This window comes from Stegostoma tigrinum, chromosome 7 (assembly GCF_030684315.1).
Source record: "Stegostoma tigrinum isolate sSteTig4 chromosome 7, sSteTig4.hap1, whole genome shotgun sequence".
NCBI classification, from domain to species: domain Eukaryota; kingdom Metazoa; phylum Chordata; class Chondrichthyes; order Orectolobiformes; family Stegostomatidae; genus Stegostoma; species Stegostoma tigrinum.
In genome coordinates this window covers 60,012,486-60,035,296 of record NC_081360.1, presented here as the reverse complement: position 1 = coordinate 60,035,296, position 22,811 = coordinate 60,012,486, and the positions used below count along the sequence as shown (strand labels likewise).

At 41.1% G+C, this 22,811-nt stretch overlaps 1 protein-coding gene across 8 annotated transcripts in view; it reads right to left on the bottom strand.

The window, feature by feature from the left end:
• LOC125453791 (TRAF family member-associated NF-kappa-B activator-like) overlaps nucleotides 1-22,811 on the bottom strand; it is a 76,484-nt gene that overhangs the window by 34,812 nt on the left and 18,861 nt on the right. For all 8 annotated transcript variants that reach the window (XM_048533732.2, XM_048533728.2, XM_048533729.2 and 5 more), the window contains 3 exons: nucleotides 15,143-15,275; nucleotides 10,242-10,326; nucleotides 7,653-7,798 (listed from right to left, as the gene is read on the bottom strand). In XM_048533732.2, coding sequence (XP_048389689.1) covers nucleotides 7,653-7,798; nucleotides 10,242-10,326; nucleotides 15,143-15,244 — 333 coding nt within the window. In that variant the 5' untranslated portion in view covers nucleotides 15,245-15,275. The remainder of the gene's footprint in view (nucleotides 1-7,652; nucleotides 7,799-10,241; nucleotides 10,327-15,142; nucleotides 15,276-22,811) is intronic.

The window sequence follows — 22,811 nt, the reverse complement described above, 5'->3', positions numbered from 1 at the left end:
TTTCACCATCTGCCATGATGGGATTCGGACCCTGGTCCCCAGACCATTATCTGGGTCTCTGGATTAACGGTCCAGCGATGTTAACTTAATGTTGAGTTTTGAAGGCTGTAAGGTTCTGAAGCAGAAGATGAGATGTTATTCCTCCAGCTTGCACTGAGCTTTATTGGAGCACCGCCGCACATCTAAACTTCGGAGGGTCAGTGTGAACTCAATGGACCAAATGTCCTGCTTCCACACTGTAGGGATTCTATGATTCTATGAAATCAACAGAGGCCCTGGTGGAGTATACAAACCGCAGGGGATCTTAAGAAAGTAACTGGGAGAGCAAAGAGGCAGCATGAGAAAACATTGGAGGGCAAAATTAGGGAGAATCCCAAAATATTCTGCATATATAACAGAAAGAATATATCCAGGAAAAGAGAAGGGTCCATTATAGATCAAGTGGGAATCTGTCCATTGAGTTGGAGGATACTCTTCAATGAGTACTTCACATCTGTCTTTACTCAGGAGCAGGTGACATAGTACAGATTTCAGGAAGAGAGATGGTGAAGTTCTTCGGCAGACTGACATAGACAGTAAGGAGATATTGGAGGTTTTGGCAGGCTCAAAGGTAGAAAAATCCCTTTGTCCACAAGTTACATCACAGGCTTCTGAAGGAAAGGAGGGGGAAACTTACAGGAGCTCGGATGCAAATTTTTAACTCCCCCACTCTGGCCACAGCAGAGGTGCCAAATGACTGGAGGACAGCTATTGTGGTTCCACTTCTCAAGAAAGGTGATAGAGATAAAGGAGAGAATTATAGACAAGGTAGTCTCACATTAGTGGTGGGAAAACTACTGAAGAAAAATCTGAAGGAGCGAATTCAACTCCATTTAGAAATACAAGATTTGATCGGGAGTAGTCAACATGGCTCTGTCAAAGCGAGGTCATGCATAATAAATTTGACTGAATTTTGAGAGGTGACCAGGTGTGTAAATGAGAGTAGTGTAGCTGAAGTAATTTAATTGGATTTCAGCAAATTCTTTAACAAGGGCCTACATGCGAGACTGACAGAAAAGGTAAAAGCTCATGGGATCCAGGGTACAGTGACAAGTTGGATCTAAAATTGACGTAGTGGGAGGAAACTAGAGGGTAGTGGTAAAAGCTGTTGGAGAGATTGGAGGCTGGTGTTTAGTGGCATACCACAGGAATCTATTCTGGTTCCCTTATTGCTTATGGTATATACAAACCGAATGGATGGGAGTGATAAGTAAGGTTGCAGATGATAAAAGATTTGCTGGGTAGCTGACAGTGAGGAAGTATGTATTAATTACAGGAGGAAACAGATGGATTGGTCAGATGGGCAGACTGAATTTAACCCTGCAAAGTGTGAGGTGATGCACCTTGGAAGAGGTAACAAGATCAGTTATTAAAATAAATGGTGAGATACAAAGAAGCTTGGAGGAACAGGGCATCTTGGGGTGCTTGCCCACAGAGCCTTGAAGGTGGCAGAATAGGTTAATAGTGTAGTTAACAAAGCATACAGGACACTTGCCTAAATTCATAGAGGAGGAATGTTATGTTGGAGCTGTACAAAATTTTGCTAAGGCCACAACTGGCTACTGTGTGCCGTTCTAACTAATACCCTCCAAGTCGAGCAAATATTTTCTATACTCTCACCGAAGCCTCCACGTCCTTTTGGTAGTGTGGCTGCCAGAACTCTTTGCAATATTTCAAATTTTGCAACTGTATAGGATTTTAGCTCACATGACGTGCCAATTTTATACACTATGTCCTGACCAATGACGACATGCCTGCTATTTGTCTTCATGACCACCTTATCTACTTGTGTTGTCATATTCAGGGAACTGTGAACCTGTATGCATAGATCTCTATTTCAGGCTTGTCAAGGGTTCGCCAATTACTGTATACTTTCCGCATGCATTAGACCTTCCAAAATGCAACACCACACATCTAACAGAACTCAATTCCATCTGCCATCTCTCCACCCAAGTCTTCAGCCTATCTACATTCTCCTGTCTGGTTTAGCAATCCCCCTCACTATCCACAGCTCGCCCAATCTTTGGGCCATTCACAAACTTATTTATCAGATGACCTTCCCTTCAAATCATCTACTTACAGTATTACAAACAACACGGACCCCAGCACTTATCTCTGCAGAACATCTCTGGTCACAGATCTTCAGTCAGAAGAACAACCTTCCACCGCTAGTCTGTCTTCTAGGATCAAGGCAGTTCAGTGTCCATCTCACCAGCTCACCGCAGATCCCATGCGATTTTACCTTCTGTATCAGCCTGCCAAAAGGGACCTTGTCAAAGTCCTTGCTCAAGTCCATGTAGACAATATGCATCACCCTATGGTCAATCATCTTTGTCACTTTCTCAAAACACTCAATCATATTTGTGCGACATGACTTCAACCACACAAAGCCATGCTGTCTATTGTTATTGTCCATATTTTTCTATGTGAGAGAAAATCCTGTCACTGACCACCTTGTCCAATTAATTTCGCTACTACTCATATAAGGCTCACCAGTCTGTTATTTCCCAGATTATCCCTGTTGTCCTTCTTAAACAAAGGAATAACATTGGCTATTCTCCAGTCCTCCGGACCTCTCTTGTGACTAATGAATCAGACAACCCTGACAGTGTGGAAGCAGGACATTCAGCCCATCGGGTCCACACCGACCCTCCAATGAGCATCCCAGGCTATCCTTGTAGCCCTGTATTTCCCATGGCTAATCCACCCAGACTGGACATCTCTGGATACTGTGGGCAATTTAGCATGGACAACACACCTAAGCTGCACATCTTTGAACTGTGGGAGGAAAACTGAGCAATTGGAAGAAACCCACGCAGATATGGGGAGAATGTGCAAACACAATTAGACAGTTGCCCGAGGGTGGAATCAAACACAGGTCCTTGGTGCTGTGAGGCAGCAATGCTAAGCACCTAGCCACCATGCTGCCATGGAGAGGATTTAAAGATTTTGTACAAGATCCCAGCAAATTCCTCCCTCTACTCCCCCAGTATTTTGAAACCAATCCAATTGGTCCTGGGACTTGTTTTCCTTCATGCTTTTCAAAACACTCAATACCAACTCCTTTTGTATATCGACTTATCCTAGTGTTAACATACCTGTGTCTAGAATCACCATCCACCATATCCTTCTCCTTTGAGGATACCAATGCAAAAAGCTATTCCCAAAATAGTCCTCCACAGAAATCTTGATCACCTGACTGGGCTCATTCCTCACTACCAGGTCTAGTATGGCCCCTTCCCTACTTGGGACAATTTATATATTGCTTCAAGAAATTGTTAGACGTGTCCAGGAGGACACACAAACTCTGCCCCCATCCAAGCCCCTGGTACGAAGGGAGTCCCAATCGATATAGGGAAAGTTAGAATCACCCATCTCAACCATCCTGTTATTTTTACATTTTTCCATAATCTGTCCACATATTGGATAGGGTGGTAATTGGATGGGTTGGATTTGTCCTGCTTTGTATGTACATCACATGCTTGGGCAATTTTCCACCTTGTCAGTTCTACACCAGTGTTCTGTGTAAAATAATGAAAAAATCTAAATTAAAGATCGCAACTCTGAAGGTGGCTGCAGGAGCAGAGAGACTTGTGTGCATATCTGCCTGAGTCTTTGCAGGTAGCAGGACAGATGAAAGACGAGCTGATAAAGTCTAGATGTTTAATTAATAGGAACAGAGTACCAAGGAAGGATGCTGTGTTGAATTTTTATAGCACACTACTGCTGGAGTACTGCGTCCAGCTTTGGGAATCATTCTTTACTACTGTTGCAAAGTTGGGTGGAATATTTATGAATTGGAAGGCAGGAGATTAGAATTTGTTGGTAAAAATAATAGTAGGGGGGAGAAAAAAGCAGTGTATGGTCCTTTAAAAAAATTATGCTTTGCCTGTGCTTGGAAGTTGCACATACTGTACAGACAGCCCCAAAATTGAAACAGGTGGATGAAAATTTACAGATGGCAGGCAAAACAGCAGTTTTGTTTTGGTATCAAGATAATAAGTTTTAATTTAGCCAATTAATTTAAAACAAGCACCTAGATACAGAAAACCAATTGAATTTAAAACTGTGATCAGAGATAATGGGAATTGCAGATGCTGGAGAATCCAAGATAACAAAGTGTGGAGCTGGATGAACACAGCAGGCCAAGCAGCATCTCAGGAGCACAAAAGCTGACGTTTCGGGCCTAGACCCTTCATCAGAGAGGGGGATGGGGTGACGGTTCTGGAATAAATAGGGAGAGAGGGGGAGGCGGACCGAAGATGGATAGAGGAGAAGATAGGTGGAGAGGAGAGTCCAGGTGAGGAAGTGGGGAGGGGATAGGTCAGTCCGGGGACGGACAGGTCAAGGAGGCAAGATGAGGTTGGTAGGTCGGAAATGGAGGTGCGGCTTGAGGTGGAAGGAAGGGGTAGGTGAGAGGAAGAACAGGTTAGGGAGGCGGGGATGAGCTGGGCTGGTTTTGTGATGCAGTGGGGGGAGGGGAAGAGCTGGGCTGGTTTTGGGATGCAGTGGGGGAGGGGGAGATTTTGAAGCTTATGAAATCCACGTTGATACCATTGGGCTGCAGGGTTCCCAAACAGAATATCAGTTGCTGTTCTTGCAACCTTCGGGTGGCATCATTGTGGCACTGCAGGAGGCCCATGATGGACATGTTGTCTAAGGAATGGGAGGGGGAGTTAAAATGATTCGCGAACTGAGCAGAGGTGTTCTGCAAAGCGGTCCCCAAGCCTCCGCTTGGTTTCCCCAATGTAGAGGCTGCCACACCGGGTACAGTGGATGCAGTATACTACATTGGCAGATGTGCAGGTGAACCTCTGCTTAATATGGAAAGTCATCTTGGAGCCTGGGATGGGGGTGAGGGAGGAGGTGTGAGGGCAAGTGTGGCACTTCCTGCGGTTGCAGGGGAAGGTGCCGGGTGTGGTGGGGTTGGAGGGGAGTGTGGAGCGGACAAGGGAGTCAGGGAGAGAGTGAAAATGGGTGGTGGGGTCGGATTGTAGACGGCAGAAGTGTTGGAGGATGATGTGTTGCATCCGGAGGTTGGTGAGGTGGTATGTGAGGACGAGGGGGATTCTCTTAGGTTATTGTAGGGGCGGGGTGTGAGGGATGTGTTATCTTGACTTTGTTATCTTGAATTTAAAACTGATGGTTTTGACAACCTGAAGCCAATCACATTATAAAAAATTGATGTAATATCAGGAGGTATATAGGCTGAGGGTTTTTGAAAATTGGGGCGAGAGCCAAATGGCATCTGAGAGGAAAGCAAGCCTGCCATCTGAGAAATAAGCCTCGAGCTCTTAAAAGAAATTGCTAAGCTCTCTAAGAAAGCACCACCTATCAGAAAAAGGTACCACGACAGTTTAGCTCAAAGTCTTCACTGAAGAAATGACAAAGAAGAACATCCCTGACAGCAGAATCAGTGCAAGAAAGGCATTTGTGATGTAACGGAGAAGGCAGAGCATTCCAGAAGACACAGTATGTGAGAATTTGGAAAAATTAAGTTTTAATTTATTGCTGTCTTTTAATTAAATTTATATAAATGGGACTTGTATTTATTTGAACAGTGTTCCAGTAGAACGTAGGACAGTTAGGGAGTAGTTAGTAGTCAGGGGCGGGGTAAATTGTTCAGTTTATTCATAATTCTGTTTATTTGTTCACTGCTGGATTAAATAAATAAATCGTTACTTGTTACTTATAAAGTGGATATTAGGAATTCTCTTTCCTTTAACCGTTCTTAACAGATTATCAAGACAAGGTGAGCATCTCTGGGTGTTTTGTGTTTAATCATTAGAAGAGAACCTCGACACCCCTCCGTAACAGATTGGGGCTTGTGTTTCGATTTATCTATCAGAGGAGTTCAACTTTTCCCTTCTCTATAACAGTTTGGGGGCTCAAGTCCAGGATCTGGCCAGTTTGTGTATGGGATAGGAATGGGTCTGGACAGATTTTAAACAGTCGTAGGGATTAGTGTCCTAGATCTTTAAAATAGAACTTATTGAGAAAAATCTGTTTCATTTCAGTTCCTTGTGTGGCTGGTTAAATTAAAAGTGAGAGAAATGTCTCTTAAGATTGCTAAAGAGTTTCTGGGGTTTGAGGATGCTTCCCAAATTTGCTAAGAAGTTTCAAAAAACAGAGGAAGAATATACTTTTTCAGTTAGCAAACAGGCTGGAATTGGGTTTGAAAATTTGGGTTTTCAGGAACTGAAAATTACCCAAGTAAGAAGAGCCATAGAGACGGTGGATGAATTTGTATTAGTGCATAAATCGAAATCTAGCTTCTGATAGCAATTTCATTCTGGGAGGGTTGGAAATTGAGAAAAACAGAACTCCTTCAATGAAAAACAAAAAATAAATCACAATGGGAACAGTTCACCACAGGTGGAAAAAGAAACCCAAGAGGGTGAAAGGCCTCAGGTGTTTCCCGAGTAAAAAGGTGGGACACACAAAGTCACTGTGCTGGTGTATTAACAGAGGCACTGGGAAAAAGGATGTGGTAAAAGAGGCTAAACCAGTGGGATTTGTTGAGGTAGTGAAGGAATTCCCAAAAGACGTCAGGGAGCTGCAAGAGAGTGCACAGCCTAGTTACGAGCTGAACAGTGAGATAGTGCCCAATCTTACAAAGACTTCACCAGCGTGGATGAGGTTTACTCAGGAACAACAGGGGGAGAAGGTAAAGAAGTTAAATATTGAGAGATATGGCAGCTGAAAGTACTCACACTCCTACTGAAATGTTACCCAAGAGAGTGGTAATCTGTGGGATAGATGGAAAGAGATTTAGCGTTCCCCTGTTTAAGATCAGGTTGGAAAGTCCAATCAAGACTCGGGGAGTGAACATGGGAGTGATTGAAAGAGTGTCAATTCCAGGAATACAGTTTGTTCTTGGAAACAACCTAGCAGGATTAAAGGTCAGAGTGATGCATCTCCCAGTGGAGAAGCTGAAGGAGAACCAGGGAACTGAGGAGATGGAAGGAAAATACCTCAGAATTTTTCTGGACTGTGTGGTAACAAGATCCCAGAGTCTTGAGTTACAGCAAGAAGGAAAAAGCAAAGAGAAAGATGAGGGAGTTGAGATCCACTTAGCTGACGCCCTGTTTGATGAATTGGTAAAGGAAAAACCTGAACAGGTAGAAGATCAGGCAGAGATGTTTAGTACTGAAAGATGACTGGAGTTACCACAAAAAGAAAGACGAGACAATCAAAGATCTATATCATAAAGCCTGCTTGGAAAAGGAATCAGATGTATTCTCGAGTGTTATTATCTCAAGGATAAAATCCTAAGACAAAATGGAAACCTTGGCAAGTCGGTGCAGAGAGAAATGGGCAGAAGTGCACCAGATTGTGTTGCCAGTAGCATACAGATAGAAAGTATTATGCGTAGTACATGAATTACCAGCAGGTGATCATCTAGGAGTGAGGAGGACTCAGGCTAGGATACAAAAGCACGTCTATTGGCCTGGATTAAATTTGATGTTGTTGAATTTCATACCTGTCATCCTTGTCAAATGGCAGAAAAGGCAGAGACAGCATGTGAGCGAGAGAGAAGGGGAACTGCACTGAAATGCACAGATGATGGCATTCTTCAAGTAATTTGCAAATACAGATTAATACATTTTCACCTTGCAGTGTCTTTCTCTTTCTAATGCCACTTTCAATTCATCTGGTGAATCATATGTTACTGGATGTTGTGCCTCATTTCTTCTCACTTTCAGCAAGTCACTCTGTGGCCAGGGGTTCAGACACTGAGCTTGTCCAGGATTATTGCCTGCAAACAGTCCAGTATAGAAAAGATTAATTCAGATGTTATCAATAATTTGTTGCTGGTAATCAACTGGTTGCCTGACAATGAAGCACCAATGTTCTATCTGCTCCAATGAACAAATTATTTCTTTCTAACTCAGGAAATCAATCTTCCATCCATGTACAATGTTTCTCCCTCTCCAGAACAGCACTGAATTTGCAACACATCTTATGTGTCCATAACCCTGCAGAGTTCAGTGGCACCATTAAACATTTCAGATGATGGCTTGTACCATGATGGGTAACTCTGCGCTGAGCATTGCCTGGTGGGTTTTGGGATGCCCACTCTGGTAATGGCAATCTCTGCTGCATTTGCTGCAGAGGAAGACATTGATCTGAAAATGGATACACCATTTGTTGTCCCTGAGCCCTCTTCACGAGCAGCTGGGAGCTTTATTTTTCTAACAGTCAGTCTTCAGAGTTCATAGCCATATGCAGATGTCCCCCAATAGCCAGTGTCAACATCCAACATTTATTATCTGGCTTGCAAGTGTCAATGTAGCAGAGGTACGGGCAACAAGAACATTGTGATCCAGTAGACGATTCACTGTACAGAACACTTAGGTACACAGCTATTATCCAGTGAATTTAAACAAGCCAGCAGACACTGTTGACATAGCAATTCGGGGTTTCCACTGATAGGGTTACTGTGCACAAACTAATGTTTGATTCAATATCTGTTGTGACAGGATGGGCAGCTAACCAGATTTTGCTTTAAATCCTTTATAATTCATTATTTCATACAGTTCCAGGATAAGGAACATCAGTTATGAAAACAGATTAGAAAAACTGAGGCTGTTCTTAGAAAAACTTGAAGGAAATTGATGGAAGCAATTGAAATCATAACAATTCTGGGCACAATATTTTGGAGGAAAACTGCTGTCATTAGCAGAAGGGGCAAGAACCCGAGGACATCAATTTAAGGTGAATGGCAAAATAACTAAATGGTACATGAAGAACTTTTCAAATGCAGTGAGTGGTTACCATCTGGAATGTTGCCATCTGAATCTGGTCATCCAAGCTTTCAAAAGAATATTTTGGATAATTATCCAAAAAAGAAAAAGACAAAGCAACAAGGGAAAATGAGACAGAATAGGACTAGCCAAGTTGTTCTTGAAGACAATTGGCAGACATGATGGCCCATAATGGCCTCCTAAGCTGTAACTCCAATGTTGTATTAAAAAAAATGGTTACATTGTGTACTAAGCAGATAAATATACATTAGTCTTCCTCCAGCAGCTCACCCACTAGACCAAACATCCAATTTTATCTCCATTCTCCAATCCAGTAAGCTAGGCGAGAAATTCAAGGAGCAGCACAGCAGATTCCATGCAATTAAAAGACAAAACACTCCTCCCTTTACAGAGGGAGGTGACAGTGGTTAGAAAACTCCAAAATTAAGGTAATTGGAGGTTCTGCCTAATTTTAAAAAAAGATATCAGATCATGGGAGGCGGGGTCAGCTAACTGATCGGCTAAAGCAAGGGTGGGGACAACCAATCACAGAGTGTCAGAAGCAGCGCAAAACAGACAGTAATCTCTTGGACTTGGTCTTTCTCACCTCCTTCTCCTGTCAGTTTCACAGCTCTGGGAATAGCAGCATGAAATCTTAATCTTGCCTAAATTTGAAGCTTATGGTTTCATTGAAATGCTTAAATAGTGGATATGCCTCTGACAACAGGCTTGTTGCTCATCTTACTCCACTCCAAACATGTCTCAGCTCAAGCTGCTTGTGGTTGTGTTGGAGGTGGTTTTCCTGTCTGGAAAATTTTAACCAAACCCACTCACATCCAAGAGGTAACAATTCCACCGCACCAATGCAGGAATTAGCAAATAGAGTGGAATTTTTGAAACGTTTTGATAACAGAATAAAAATAACAACACAAGAATAAGGTTGATTTATTCCATCTCATAGAATGAAATGTATCAAAATACAAAATTCATGTTGTAATTAATAAAACTGGCAGAAAGCATTTCAGGGAGAGCAACATTTTGTTCTCCTCAAAACTGGAAACACAATTAAAAGAGGAATGTTTCATTCCACCTGTATCCCAAATGTCGCAGCCAAAAATCTTATGCCAAAAGCCAAGAAAGGAATTTTAGCAAGACGTGTTACAGTTAGTAACATTAAATAAGAACTTTCTTTTTTGGACAGGGACAGTGAGGACAAACAAGAAAGAAGAAAACATATGTATCACTTAATAATAAGAGCAGTGAAGGAAATGCATTGGAGAAACAATGTTAATGCAAAGTTAAATATAACACCAATTTAGAAATGACCTAATTGCCTTAAGTTGCAATAGAACAACAGGAATAATTAAGTGGCATTATTGGTTAAAAAGCATATCTAATGAGTTGTGTAAACAATGAAGAAGTGAGGAAAGTATAAATACAGTAGGCATGGCTTACCTCTGGGGGTGGTAGAAGCAGACTGCAATTGTAATTTTGCAATGGTTTGATCTTTTGTTGCCAGTTCTTGCTCTAAATCATAAATCTGTATTTGAGAAAAAACAAAATCCATGCAAATTGTTAACAAATCTTTTCGTAAAATATTAATGTCATATATATTATAAAACTGAGTTATGTTCATCACATTTCAAATGCCAAACAATAAAGAATGCAAAGTTCATACATGAAGTAAATATAAGCAAATATGATTATTTACAACATATAGGACATCTTTTTGAAAACAAACATTACCTGAAGCACAAATGTGGAGGCTACTAACTAATTTAGTATAAACCCAGACAGTTCTTCAACTTGAGCAAAATTTAACCTTCGAATAATCTCACCCAAATATTATTTTCAATTAGATTTTAAGATGGGTTTAGTTGAATAGTGATTATTTTACTTGATTGCTCATAAAAAAAAAGCATAAACAGACAACTGAGAGAATGAGATGAAATCCCACCATGGCAGTTTGAGAATGTGAGTTCAGTTTTCTGGAATAAAGAGCTGTATTAATAAAATTGCCTCGAAGCTGCTGGAAATCTGAAGTAGGGTCTGTTTAGTTCTGATGAGGAGCCACTGAACCCCAAAACATTAACTTTGCTTTCTCTCGACAGATGCTGCCAGCCTTGCTGAGTTTCCCTAGCAATTTCTGTTTTGGTTAATCACTTGTATCATCTCATTTTCAAGACAATTAACGGTGGGTGTTACTACCAGTCTTACCAGCAATACCCATATCCTGAGAGAGAAGCTTTATTTTTTTTAAAAAACCTTAAAAAGTGTTTAAGCTAAATAGCCTTATAGCCACACATTACTGACATGATTAGGTATTACATTTTATATCACTTATTGGATCCTCAGGAAAGCGAACAACTTCTGATTTGAACGTTGTAAGCAGTAATTGATGAAACCACTAAAAATTTTGCATATAAGAAAAGTTTGAATGATGATTGCATAATCACAACTCTGTTCAATACTAATTCCCTTGATATTTTTGTATAGAATTTGATCTTGTTATTAGTTTTACTCATTTCTGTTTGATTCAACCAATTTCCACATACATGATTTTTGGGGCTACGGTTTCTAAATTCTTTAAAATGCCCTTTTCTCATTTTCATCTTAAGATAAATATTAAGAAACAAAGATAAAGATGTCTGACTACGGAGGATGGAATCCTCTACTGTAATTCTTGAAGTCTAGTGAGAAACCACACTACTTACCTGTACCAACCTAGGCTTCAAACAAATATTGGCCATTAAATCATCTTGCCCCTCCGTTATTCTCTCAAACCTTTCACATGCGGCACATGGCCCAATACAGTTTCTCATCAGCTCCTACTGATGTATCTTGCCTATCACTGGTGCTTACTTTCTGCTCTATTTCATCTGTTTAAACATACTTTTTGAAGCTCAAGGTGTACAAAACAAAAGCTACATTAGCAGTTGTGAAATCAGATTTGTTTTACACATGCCCCTAAAAGAAACAGTGATAAATATTTTCCAATGATCTAAACTACACAACAAGTTTTTAATTTTAACATCTCACAGCATTAAACATTTCATTATATTGAGAAAATGGCAGATGAGGAAAAAAATCCCAAACAGAAGGATACAAATAACACAGTAAAAATATTAGGGGATTTCAACTACTTCAATATTAATTAGGATAATCATGGTACAAGGAGTTTGAGAGAGGGCGGACTTTTTGAATTGCGTCCATGCAAGCTTTTTATGTCAACACGTAGATGGCCTTACAAGGCGCATGCAGCGTTGGGCCTAATTCTGGGGAATGAAGCTGGATAGGTGATCAAGATGACAGTGGAGAGGCTGACCAAAACATGTGGCACGGTGGCACTGTGGTTAGCAGACTGCCTCAAAGCACCGGCAACCCGGGTTCAATTCCAACCTTCGTGGCTGTCTATGTGGAGTTGGTGTGCCTGCATGGGTTTCCTCCGGGTGTTTTGGTTCCCTCTCACAGTCCGAGTATGTGCATGTTAGGTGGATTGGCCATGCTAAAAATTGTCCTGTAATGTCCAGGCACATGATAGTTAGGTGGATTAGCCCATGGTAAACACCCCATTTGGTTTTATGGGGATTGGGTGGGTCTGGATGATTTGCTCTTTGGAAGGTTGTTGCAGACTCAATGGGCTGAATGGGTTCTATGATTCCATGAATACCATATGTTTTAAATTTGTAATGGGAAAAGAGGAAGATGGTCTGCACAAAAGGGTTCTGGATTAAGTAAGGAAGTTTTAGTTACCATAAGGCAGAATCTTGCCAAATTAGACTGGGAATAGCCACTTGTGGGCAAATGTACAGCAGAACAGTGGGAAGTGTTCACAAAGGTGATGGGTTCTGCTGGTAGAAGGTTAGGAGGGGGGCATGAAAAGTATTTTCCCAACATACAGGAACAACAAGCCCAGTGAACCACATGTTTAGGAACATTCAAGACTGGATAAAAAGGAAAAGAGAGAAGTATACAACAGATATAAAAAGAGCAACACCATAAAGTTCCTAGATCTATAGAAAGCGCAAGGTGAAAATTCAAGAAAGTAACTGGGAGGGCAAAAAGGGGGCATGATGAAACTCTAGAGGGCAAGATTAGAAAGAATCCCAAGATATTCTACTAGTATATTAAGGGGAGTGAGAATAACAAAGGTAAAAGTAGGGCAGAAAGAGGGTCACTGGACCAGAAACTTTAACTCTGCTTTCTCTCAGCTAGACCTGCAGAGATTTTCCAGCAGTTTGTTTTCCTTTCTCATTTCCAACATTTTGCAGTCCTTTGGTTTATTTTAACGAGTGTGGCCTTTTAGGGACCAGGGGGCAATCTCTGCATGAAGCCAAAGGACATTGTAGAGTTTAAATGAGCACTTCACATTTGTCTTTACTCGGGAGGAGAAGGATGTAAATACAGAATTCAAGAAAATAGTCTGTGAAGTAATTGCACAGATTGATATGCAGCGAGGAGGTTTTAGAGGTTTTGGTGGACTTAAAAGTGGACACATTGCCAGGTCCAGATAAGTTATATCCTCAGCTGTTACAGGAGATGAGTGAGGAAATTACTGGGGCCCTGACCCAAATTTTTACATCATGCCTGGCTGCAGAAGTGGTGGACAAGTAATATGGTTACACTTTGCAAGAAGGGTATTAGGGATAGACCAGGGAACTATAGATCAGTGTATCTAACAATGGTTACCATAGTTAACCATAGTTAAAAATTGTGAGAAGAAAATTAATGTCCATTTAGAAAGGCATGGCTTGATCAGGAATATTCAGCATGGCTTTGTCAGAGAGAGGTCATGCTCACCAAATCTGGTGGAATTTTGAGAGATGGCAACAAAGTGTTTCAATGAAGGTAGGCAGCTGATGTAGTTTATACGGGTTTCATCAGGCTTTGGCAAGGTACCACAAGGGAATCTGATCAAAAAGGTAAAAGCTCATGGTCTCCAGGATAACTTGTCAAGGTGGATCCAAAATTAGCTTAGTGACAGAGGGAGACAGAGGGTGCAGGTAGAAGGCGGTTTGTGTGACTGCAGCCCAGTGTTCTGTAGTGTAACTAAACGATCAATGCTTATTATTTGAGACATTTATAAATATAATGTAGATAAGAATGTGGGAGGGATGATGAGTAAGTTTGCAGATGACACAAAGACTGGGTGGATGATTGACAGTTAGGAAGAACATGTTAGGTTACAGAAGGATACAGACAGATTAGTCAGATAGGCCAATTGATTGCAGATGGAAATTAGTACTGATGCACTGTGGAAGCAGGAAAAAGACAATGGAATACTCAGATGAATGGCAAGATGCAAATAAGTTTAGAGGAGCAGAGGGATCTTGTGGTGCTTGACCACAGATCCCTAAAGGTGGCAGAACAGGTTAATAAGGTAGTTAAGAATGCATATGGGACACTTGCCTTTATTAGTTGAGACATCGATTACAAAACTAGGGAAATTATACTGGAGCTGTACAGAACTTTGGTTCGGCCACAGCTGGAGTACTGTGTGCAGTCTGGTCACCACACAGTAGGAAGGAGCCTGCACTGGAGATTGCAAAATGAGATTCACCATGATGCTGCCTAAGATATAACAACTTAGCTATGAAGAGAATTGGTAAACTCAGGTTGTTATCTTTGAAGTAGAGAAGTTTGTGGGGCGAGGGGGAAGAAACCTAATATAAGTACATAAGATACTGAGGAACAGGATGAATAGGAAGCAGCTATTCCCCTTAGTTGAAGGCTCAAGAAATACGGGGCATTACTTTGAATTGAAAGGCAGGTGATTTGGAGGAGTTTTAAGGAAATATATTTCCACCCAGAGAGTGGTGGGGGTTTGGAATGCACCGTCTGAGCTAGTGTAGGCAGTAGTACATTGTTGGCAGTGCAGACTCGATGGGCCTTTACAGTACAATTCTGATTCTCGGCGCAGTTAGTTGAGTTTTCAGTGAAATGTGCATTCTTTACACCCAACGTGTTTCTCAAGGGGAGGCAATGGTCTAGCGGTATTATCGGTGGATTGTTAATCCAGAGACCCAGGTAATGTCCTGGGGACCTGAGCTCAACTCCCACCATGGCAGATGGAGGAGTCTGAATTCAATAAATATCAGAATTTAAGAGTCCACTGATGACCAACAATCTATTATCAATTGTTGTGGAAAAACCCATCAGGTTCACTAATATCCTTTAGGGAAAGAAATGGCCATCCTCACCTCGTCTGCCCTACAGGTGATTCCAGATCCACAGCAATGCGGGTGACTCTTAACTGCCTACGGGGCAATTAGGGATAGGCAATAAATGCTGGCCTAGCCAGTAATGCCCTCATCCCACGAATGAATGAAACTAACATAATTTGCCAGACAACATACCTTTTGTTCTGATATTTTTTTCATATTGTCTCTCTCCATGCATGCCTGACGATAAGCTTCAAATGCCCTGTTGAGTTGATCTCCAAGATTGTTTTTATCCATATTTACCAAATCAATACAACGAACACAATATCTGCAATATAAAAACACGCTGTCTATTAACACTTGCATATGCAGTTTCAACAGAACATTTTAACGCTGTTAATTACTCGCCTCAAGTATCTGTAAGATGTTTATTTCACATATGCTGTTCAAGGACAGCAAAATCATGATTTAAATATTTGGGTGACAGTGAAACGCCACTTTTACTAAGTCAACAAAAACATATTAAAATGGATTTGACATATTCTGGGCCTTAAAAGGAGGTTGTGTTAAACCCCTCATTGGTTTTTCATTACTTTTATTTTTATTTGTTTATCGATTTGGGTTTGGAGCTGCGAACTGGGATTTGTTAGTTGAAAATGACTTGTGGATTTTTGGACAGCTTGTGGTAAAAAGGAGGAAAAATAAAACTGAGTTTTCTTTTGTTTACGAGGCCTGGCATGGAGAATAATTGCCGGCTGAGTCTGGATTTAAAAAGTTCCAACAGTGACTCCTGGAAGAGGACTGTGTCTAAACAGATTGGAGAAGTTGGCTATTAACAAGGTCAGTACCTGGGAATTAGTTCTGGCAAGTCTGGAAAACACCATGTTGAAGCAGATGGCAGTTGCTGAATGGTAATTGAGGCCTTGGGAAGACATTCAGTCTATTAGGGCAGAACCTGAGTTGGAATTGCTATTTTTTGAAAAAGCTGTTTCTGGGAAAGACAGGTTCAGACGTTGATGAGATAGATTAGACAGTAAAGTTCCAAACTTCTCTGCTGTCTCGTCAGCAGCTAAACCTGACGGACAGCTGAACCAAATCAGCTTTTCTATCTCTGTATTCACAATACATTAAAACTAAACCAGAGAACTTGCCAATAGTCACTCCAATGATTTCCAATCAGACAGACAGACAAGCAAACACGGTTAAGGGATAAGTAAAAGAAAACAACAAAATTGGCAAGTTTAGTTGTATGGCTTTTGTTAAAAATCACATGACACCAGGTTATAGTCCAACAGGTTTAATTGAAAACATAAACTTTCAGAGCCTCACTCCTTCTTCAGGTGTTAGTGAGAGAGATTAGTATCAAACACAGAATTTATAAGTAAAAGATCAAAGAATCACACCACTGATGAGGATGTATCAAACACAACATGCTGTTAAATCTTTAATCAGTTAGAAGGTTTTGACTGATTGATATGTATAAGTAAATCCCCAAATTCCTTTCAAGTCACTGCCTGAGAGAACTAAAAGGTTTCATCAGTGTAAAGAAGAGGTGACATTTTAGGTCAGACAATGCAGGTTAGGTGTGAGGCCTTGTTTAGGATCAGTTCATGTTTTGGTTTGGAGCCAGACTGGTTTTATTCCTCAAGTAGGAATTTATAAAACACTGCATAGACTGACTGTCTATGAATTGTGTGCTTTTTGAACAAAATAAAATGAATCTGCAAATATAAATTGACCCCATATATGTGTGTATGTGTGTGTGTGTGTGTGTGAGAGAGAGCACGAGAGAGAGAAAAAGACAGAGAGGGAGAGAGAGAGATAGATAGAGGGGTGGGGAAGACAAAGAGAGAGAGCAATACACTGTTGGAGGTGGGGTAAGAGAGAGAGCATGAGAGGTGGGGGAGAAAGAGAATGTGACTCTGAGAGAGAGACTGGGGGACAGAGATTGAAAGAGTGTACGTGTGAGCTTCCAGGATGCGCTGTTACACAGGCATACATACGGACTCAGTTTCTTTTCTGGAACAACCAATCCAGGTCACCTTCTCAGTTCACCAGGCAGAGGCAGCAATACTTCTCAGCTTTATAGTCTTGAGGCTTCAACAGGATTGGCGGAGATGATCCTTTCACTCACAGGACTTTTGGTGCTCCTGATTCTTTTCATTTCCTCGCAGGAAGTATAGAGCAACTAGCCTCTGACTTTCTTGTAAAAAGCACCAGCTTACTGGTGAGAGAATATAATCAGGGGCTTTTTCCAGATTTCATGTTTTTCCTACTGCAAAAAGGCTCATCACCTCACTTTCCAGAATTCTGAAGACTTCTGGCAAAATCGTTCACACTCACAAGCGAGTCAGCTACTCAGGAACGAACCTTATAGTTGTCAGAGGAAGGTGGCCTTTCTTGTCCATAGGTGGTCACAACATGATCAATTTAACAGCTACTTGTTGCTGGCCAAATCTCTTTGTACCCAGCCCGTCATGCCAGCCAACCTGCACCAGGTTCTTGCGCTGGCTGAACAAAGCAACAAGGTAAACACCACTGTCATTCGAGTAGCTTGATTTTATTAAGTGCAGCAATCCCTTCTACAATCCTTGGCATTTAAAACAACTCTTCCCATTTCAGTCCACATCAAAAATATAGAAAACTAAAAAGATAAGAACTTCACAATTGAAACGAGTCAAAAACTACTCAATTATTTGCTGCAAGCCACTGACCAGTGACAAGAATTACCACTAAATCTTCAATAAATTCTGTTAAAAATACAGGGAAATGACTTTAATATCTGCAATAGACCTAGAACAAAAATGGTCACTTCAGATGTACTAAGCAGGTTGCCAAACTCAAACATTTTGGTCAGCTGAAATGCAACCAACTTCAAAAGGTGAAGACTAACAAGTAAAAGCACCAAACTTCCCAGTTGTTAGATTGGGTAAAAAAAAAATCAAGTTTCCCTATGGCAGACACACCAAGAACCATATTCAGTCTGTTCAGTGACCTTTAAGGGTTATTTCTAAGAATGGACAACAGTTTATAGGCTAACCTTTCAGGGATATTCAAAACAAATGGAGTGTAAACAAGATAAAATTCTCACCAATTACATCAAATCAAATGGTCTTACCAACAGAACCACTGAATTACTCATCTTGAAGTGTGAGACAATGAAGCAAGATATTTGTATTGCATTTCATATATCAGAGCGACACCACTGGATAAGGGGTTACCATATAAAGTACAGATCACGTTCAGAAGGCAAGTGAGAATGAATTACCAAGCTACCACTGATCCAAATTCTTAGAGTTCCAAGAAGTATTTCTCGACAAACATGGGAGCATGAAGATGCTGCATGACCTGTATGCAGGGGTGGAACTACCTTAATTACAAGTATGGCTAACGGTCAGAGTCACACACCCAGGTCTCATGAATTAAGGTAATAGGGGCTGGTGTAGGCCATTCGGCCCTTCGAAAAAACTCATTCATGGGATGAGGGCATCGTGAGCTACACCAGCATTTATTGTCCTCCTCTAATTGCCCAGAGGTCAGTTAAGAGTCAATTACATTGCTGTGGGTCTGGAGCCACATGTAGGCCTGACCAGGTAAGGATAGCCATTTCCTTCCCTCAAGGACATGAGTGAACCAGGTGGGTTTTATTGACATTTGACATTCGACTCTTAATTCTAGATTTTAAAAAATTAAATTCAAATTCCTCCAACTGCCATGGTGGGATTCGAACCCAGGTCCCCAGAACATTACCTAGGTCTTTGAATTAACAGTCTAGCAATAATACCACTGGACCATCGCCTCCCTTCTCCATTTACAAATTTGCTGGCAACACCATTGTTGTAAGTTGGATCTCAAACAATCAGACAGAATATGGAAAAGAGGCTGTGTGCTTAGCAGCATGGTGTAAAGATAATAATCTCTCCATCAACTTCAAAATTAAGGAGCTGTTCATTGGCTTCAGGAAGCGGAGTGGAGGGCATGCCCCTATCAGCATCAATGGTGCTGAGGTGGAGATGGTCATGAGTATCAAATTCCTGGGAGTGATGATCAATAACCTGTCCTGGTCCACTAATGTTGATGCAATAGTCAAAAAAGCACAACAACAGCTCAACTTCCTCAGGAGGCTAAGGAAATCTGGTATGTCCACAAGGACTCTTGCCAATTTTTATCAATGCACCATTGAAAGCATCCTAGCTGGATGCATCACAGTGTGATATGGTAACTGTTCTTCCCAAGATCACAAGAAACTACCGAGATAACAAAGTGTGGAGCTGGATGAACACAGCAGGCCAAGCAGCATCTTAGGAGCACAAAAGCTGACATTTCGGGCCTAGACCCTTCATCAGAAAACAGTCGTGATCACAGCACAGTCCATCATGCAAATCAACCCTCTATCCATCGATTCCACCTATTCTTCCCGCTGCCTCATGAAAGCAACCAACATAATCAAAGACTCCTCCCACCCCAGTTATACCCTGTTCTGCCATACTGAAGATATAACAGTGAATACATGTACCAATAGATTCAAGGACAACTTCTTGCCTGCTGTTATCACACTTTTGAACAGACCTCTCAAATGTTAATTCTGATCTCCTTTACTTCACCTTCTCTGTAGCTATAACACTGTATTCTGCACTCTGTTCTGCCACCCTTTTGGACTTTGTATGGTACAACCTGTCCGATTAGCATTTTCACTGTATCTCAGTACATGAGACAACAATAAATCAACTAATCAATCACTGGATGGGTACATGTATAGGAAGGGTTTAGAGGGATATGGAGCTAGGTCAGTTTGGAAAATCTGGTTGGTGCGGACGAGTTGGATCGGCGGGTCTGTTTCCGCACTGTATTACTCTATGACTATGTAAATTTCACGATCCCCATCTCTGAATAACCAATTTTGCCATTAGCCAGTATATCATGTTTTTACTTGTAACAAACAAGAGCTATCTTTGCAGAAAAGCGGATGTTGCGTTGTCGTGTCTGGAGTAAATCCCTTTAAGAGATCACCCTGCAAATAACCTACATACCCAGATACTGTTACATGACCAAAGGCCCACTGCACTGCCACACTGACATTATCTGGAGATTACTCTGCACTGTACATATATTAATTTAGCTGTAAATAAATCCAGAGATCTTTAAGTAAATGGATTCCATGCATTTCATTTGTGTCAGATTCAGATTACACAAGAATGTTACTGCAACAAGGTCTCAAGGGAAGTCTAATATAGAGTGAAAGGCAGGTAAGTTTGAAAAACAAGACAAAGGGACAAACTGAATGGTGATGAGACAAGGAGAGAAAAACATGAAAAAAAATGTTAAACACACGCTACTGACTGAAAGCACAAATAAGAGAAAGAGTGAAACAAGCAAATAAAACGAATCATCATGGAACAGAGATTATGATCTGAAGTGGTTGAACTCAATGTTGATTTTAGAAGGCTGTGAAGTGCCTATTTGAAAGATGAAGTGGTGTTCCTTAAGAAAATGTTGAGCTTCACTGGAAAAGTGCAGAAACTTAGTGACAGTCCAGATGTCAGCATGAATGCAAGGTGTAAAATTAAAATGACAGGCCACCAGAAGCTCAGGGTCAAATTTGTGGAGAACAGAGGTATTCTACAAAGCTGTTAAACAACACGTATTTGGTCTCGCCAATGGAGAAACACACTGTGAATCAGGAATATTGTAGACGAGATTGAATGAAGGATACATAAACATCATAAATTTGCTGCTTCATCTCAGATTGTTTGAGGCAATGTCAGTGAGAAGAGAGTAGAGTAAAAGTTACATCCCATGCGTTTTCTTAGAAAAATTACCGTTACATGTACTGTTTCAAGTTGCAGATATGCCTGCCCAACTTTTGGGTTTGGTTGCAAATGTTTTGTCACCCTGCCAGGTAACATGGTCAGTGCACCTCCAGTGAAGCGTGGGTATTCTGTCCCAATTGTTACTTATATGCCTTGGTTTGCGGAGGTGGTTGGTATTACTTACGGTTTTGTTTCTCAGTGATTTGTACACAGGGTCTAATTCAATGTGTTTGTTGATGGAGTTCTGGTTGGAATACCAGGCCTCCAGGAATTTTCTGGCATCTCTCTGTTTGGCTTGTATGCTTATGGATGTATTGTCACAGTTGAAGTTGTGTCCCTCGTTGTTTGTGTGTCGTGAGACAATTGAGAATCGGTCGTGTCTCTTGGTGATTGGTTGGTGTTCACGTATCCATAAAGTTAATTTTCTTCCAGTTTGGCCTATGTAGTTAGTGTTTCTTATAGTCCTTGCATGGTATTTTGTACATTACCCCAGTTTTGTTAGTTATGGTATCGGATCCTTTACACTCATCAATAGCTGTTTTCGGGTGGTTGTCGGTTTGTGGGCTACTCTGATACCTAGGGATCTGAGTAGTCTTCTGGTCATCTCTGAAATCTCCTTGATGTATGGTAGGGTGATTAGTGAGTCTTCTAATGTTGTCTCTTCGCTGTTATGGTCTGACTCAGAGGTAATGGCAGATTGTGCTTTTTGGGTATCCATTTCTTTTGAAGACTCTATACAAGTGCTCCTGTCCTGCTTTGCATAGTTTCGGGTTGCTGCAATGTATTGTGGTTTGTTTAAATAGTGTCCTGATGCAGCACTGCTTGTGGGCGTTGGGGTGATTACTGGTGCAATTGAGTATCTATTCCGTACGTGTGGTCTTTCTACTACGCTAATTTGGAGTTCCCTGTTGTTTTTGAGTTGCACCATTATGTCCAGGAAGGGTAATTAGATGTTGCTCTCTTCTTCTTTCATGCATTTTATCACAGTAAGAATGTTGTTTATGTGTTGGTGGGTTTCTTCTAGTTTTTGCATTTAAGGCACATTAAGAATTTAGTGAATTCAGAATATAATTTAGAATTATGAATAGGACGCATGACAGTAATCCTTAATCAAACCCAATATATCAACAAAGCTAACGCACCACTAGCAGATACCAACACCTACCAACAGATGGCAGTAGTTAGGAAACTGGATCATTACAACCCTGAAGAAATTACACAACTCAGGAGCTAACAGCTAGACAGACTACCAAAAAACGAAGCCAGGGGGATCCAATACACCCTGTTTATACGGACGCCCCAAGGAACACAAACAGGAGGTTCCCCTCAGACCGATTGTCTCACTGCCAGGTACAACAACAAATCCACTTGACAAAGAACTACAACAGAAATTGAAATACTTAGTGGATAACACTACCCACTCCACCCACTCATCCCAAGAATTCCTCAACATCAAAGACACCAGGATAGAAGAGGACAAGATGATGATATCCTTTGATGTAACAGCATTATTTACATTCATAAACATCAGTTTAGCCAAAGAAACAATTGCCACACTGCTGGGTGAATCAAGTAAGCAGGCAACCCAGACAACAACATCAATAAGGACACCACCGTGAAACTACTGGATCTGATCTTCACAGCCCACTTCACCTTCAACGGCAGCATATACAAACAAATCAACAGAACACCAATGGGATCAGCAATATCAGGACTGATTGCAGAAGCAGTAATGCAAAGATTAGAATGGACAGTGCTCCCCAGTAGATAACCCAAATTTTGGATCCGATACGTAAATGACACCTTAAACACACAAAACTAGGAAAAGTCCCACTGACACATGAACATCATCACTCGGATAAAATTCAGGAGAGAAGAGAACAACAACTGACTTTCCTGGACATAACAGTAGAACGCAAAAACAACAGGGTACTCCAGACTAGCATATACAGAAAGACCACATGTACGGACCAGAATTTCAATTACACTAGCAATCACCTCAACGCCTACAAATAGAGCTGCAGCAGGACACTACTTAAAATGAGCCACAACAC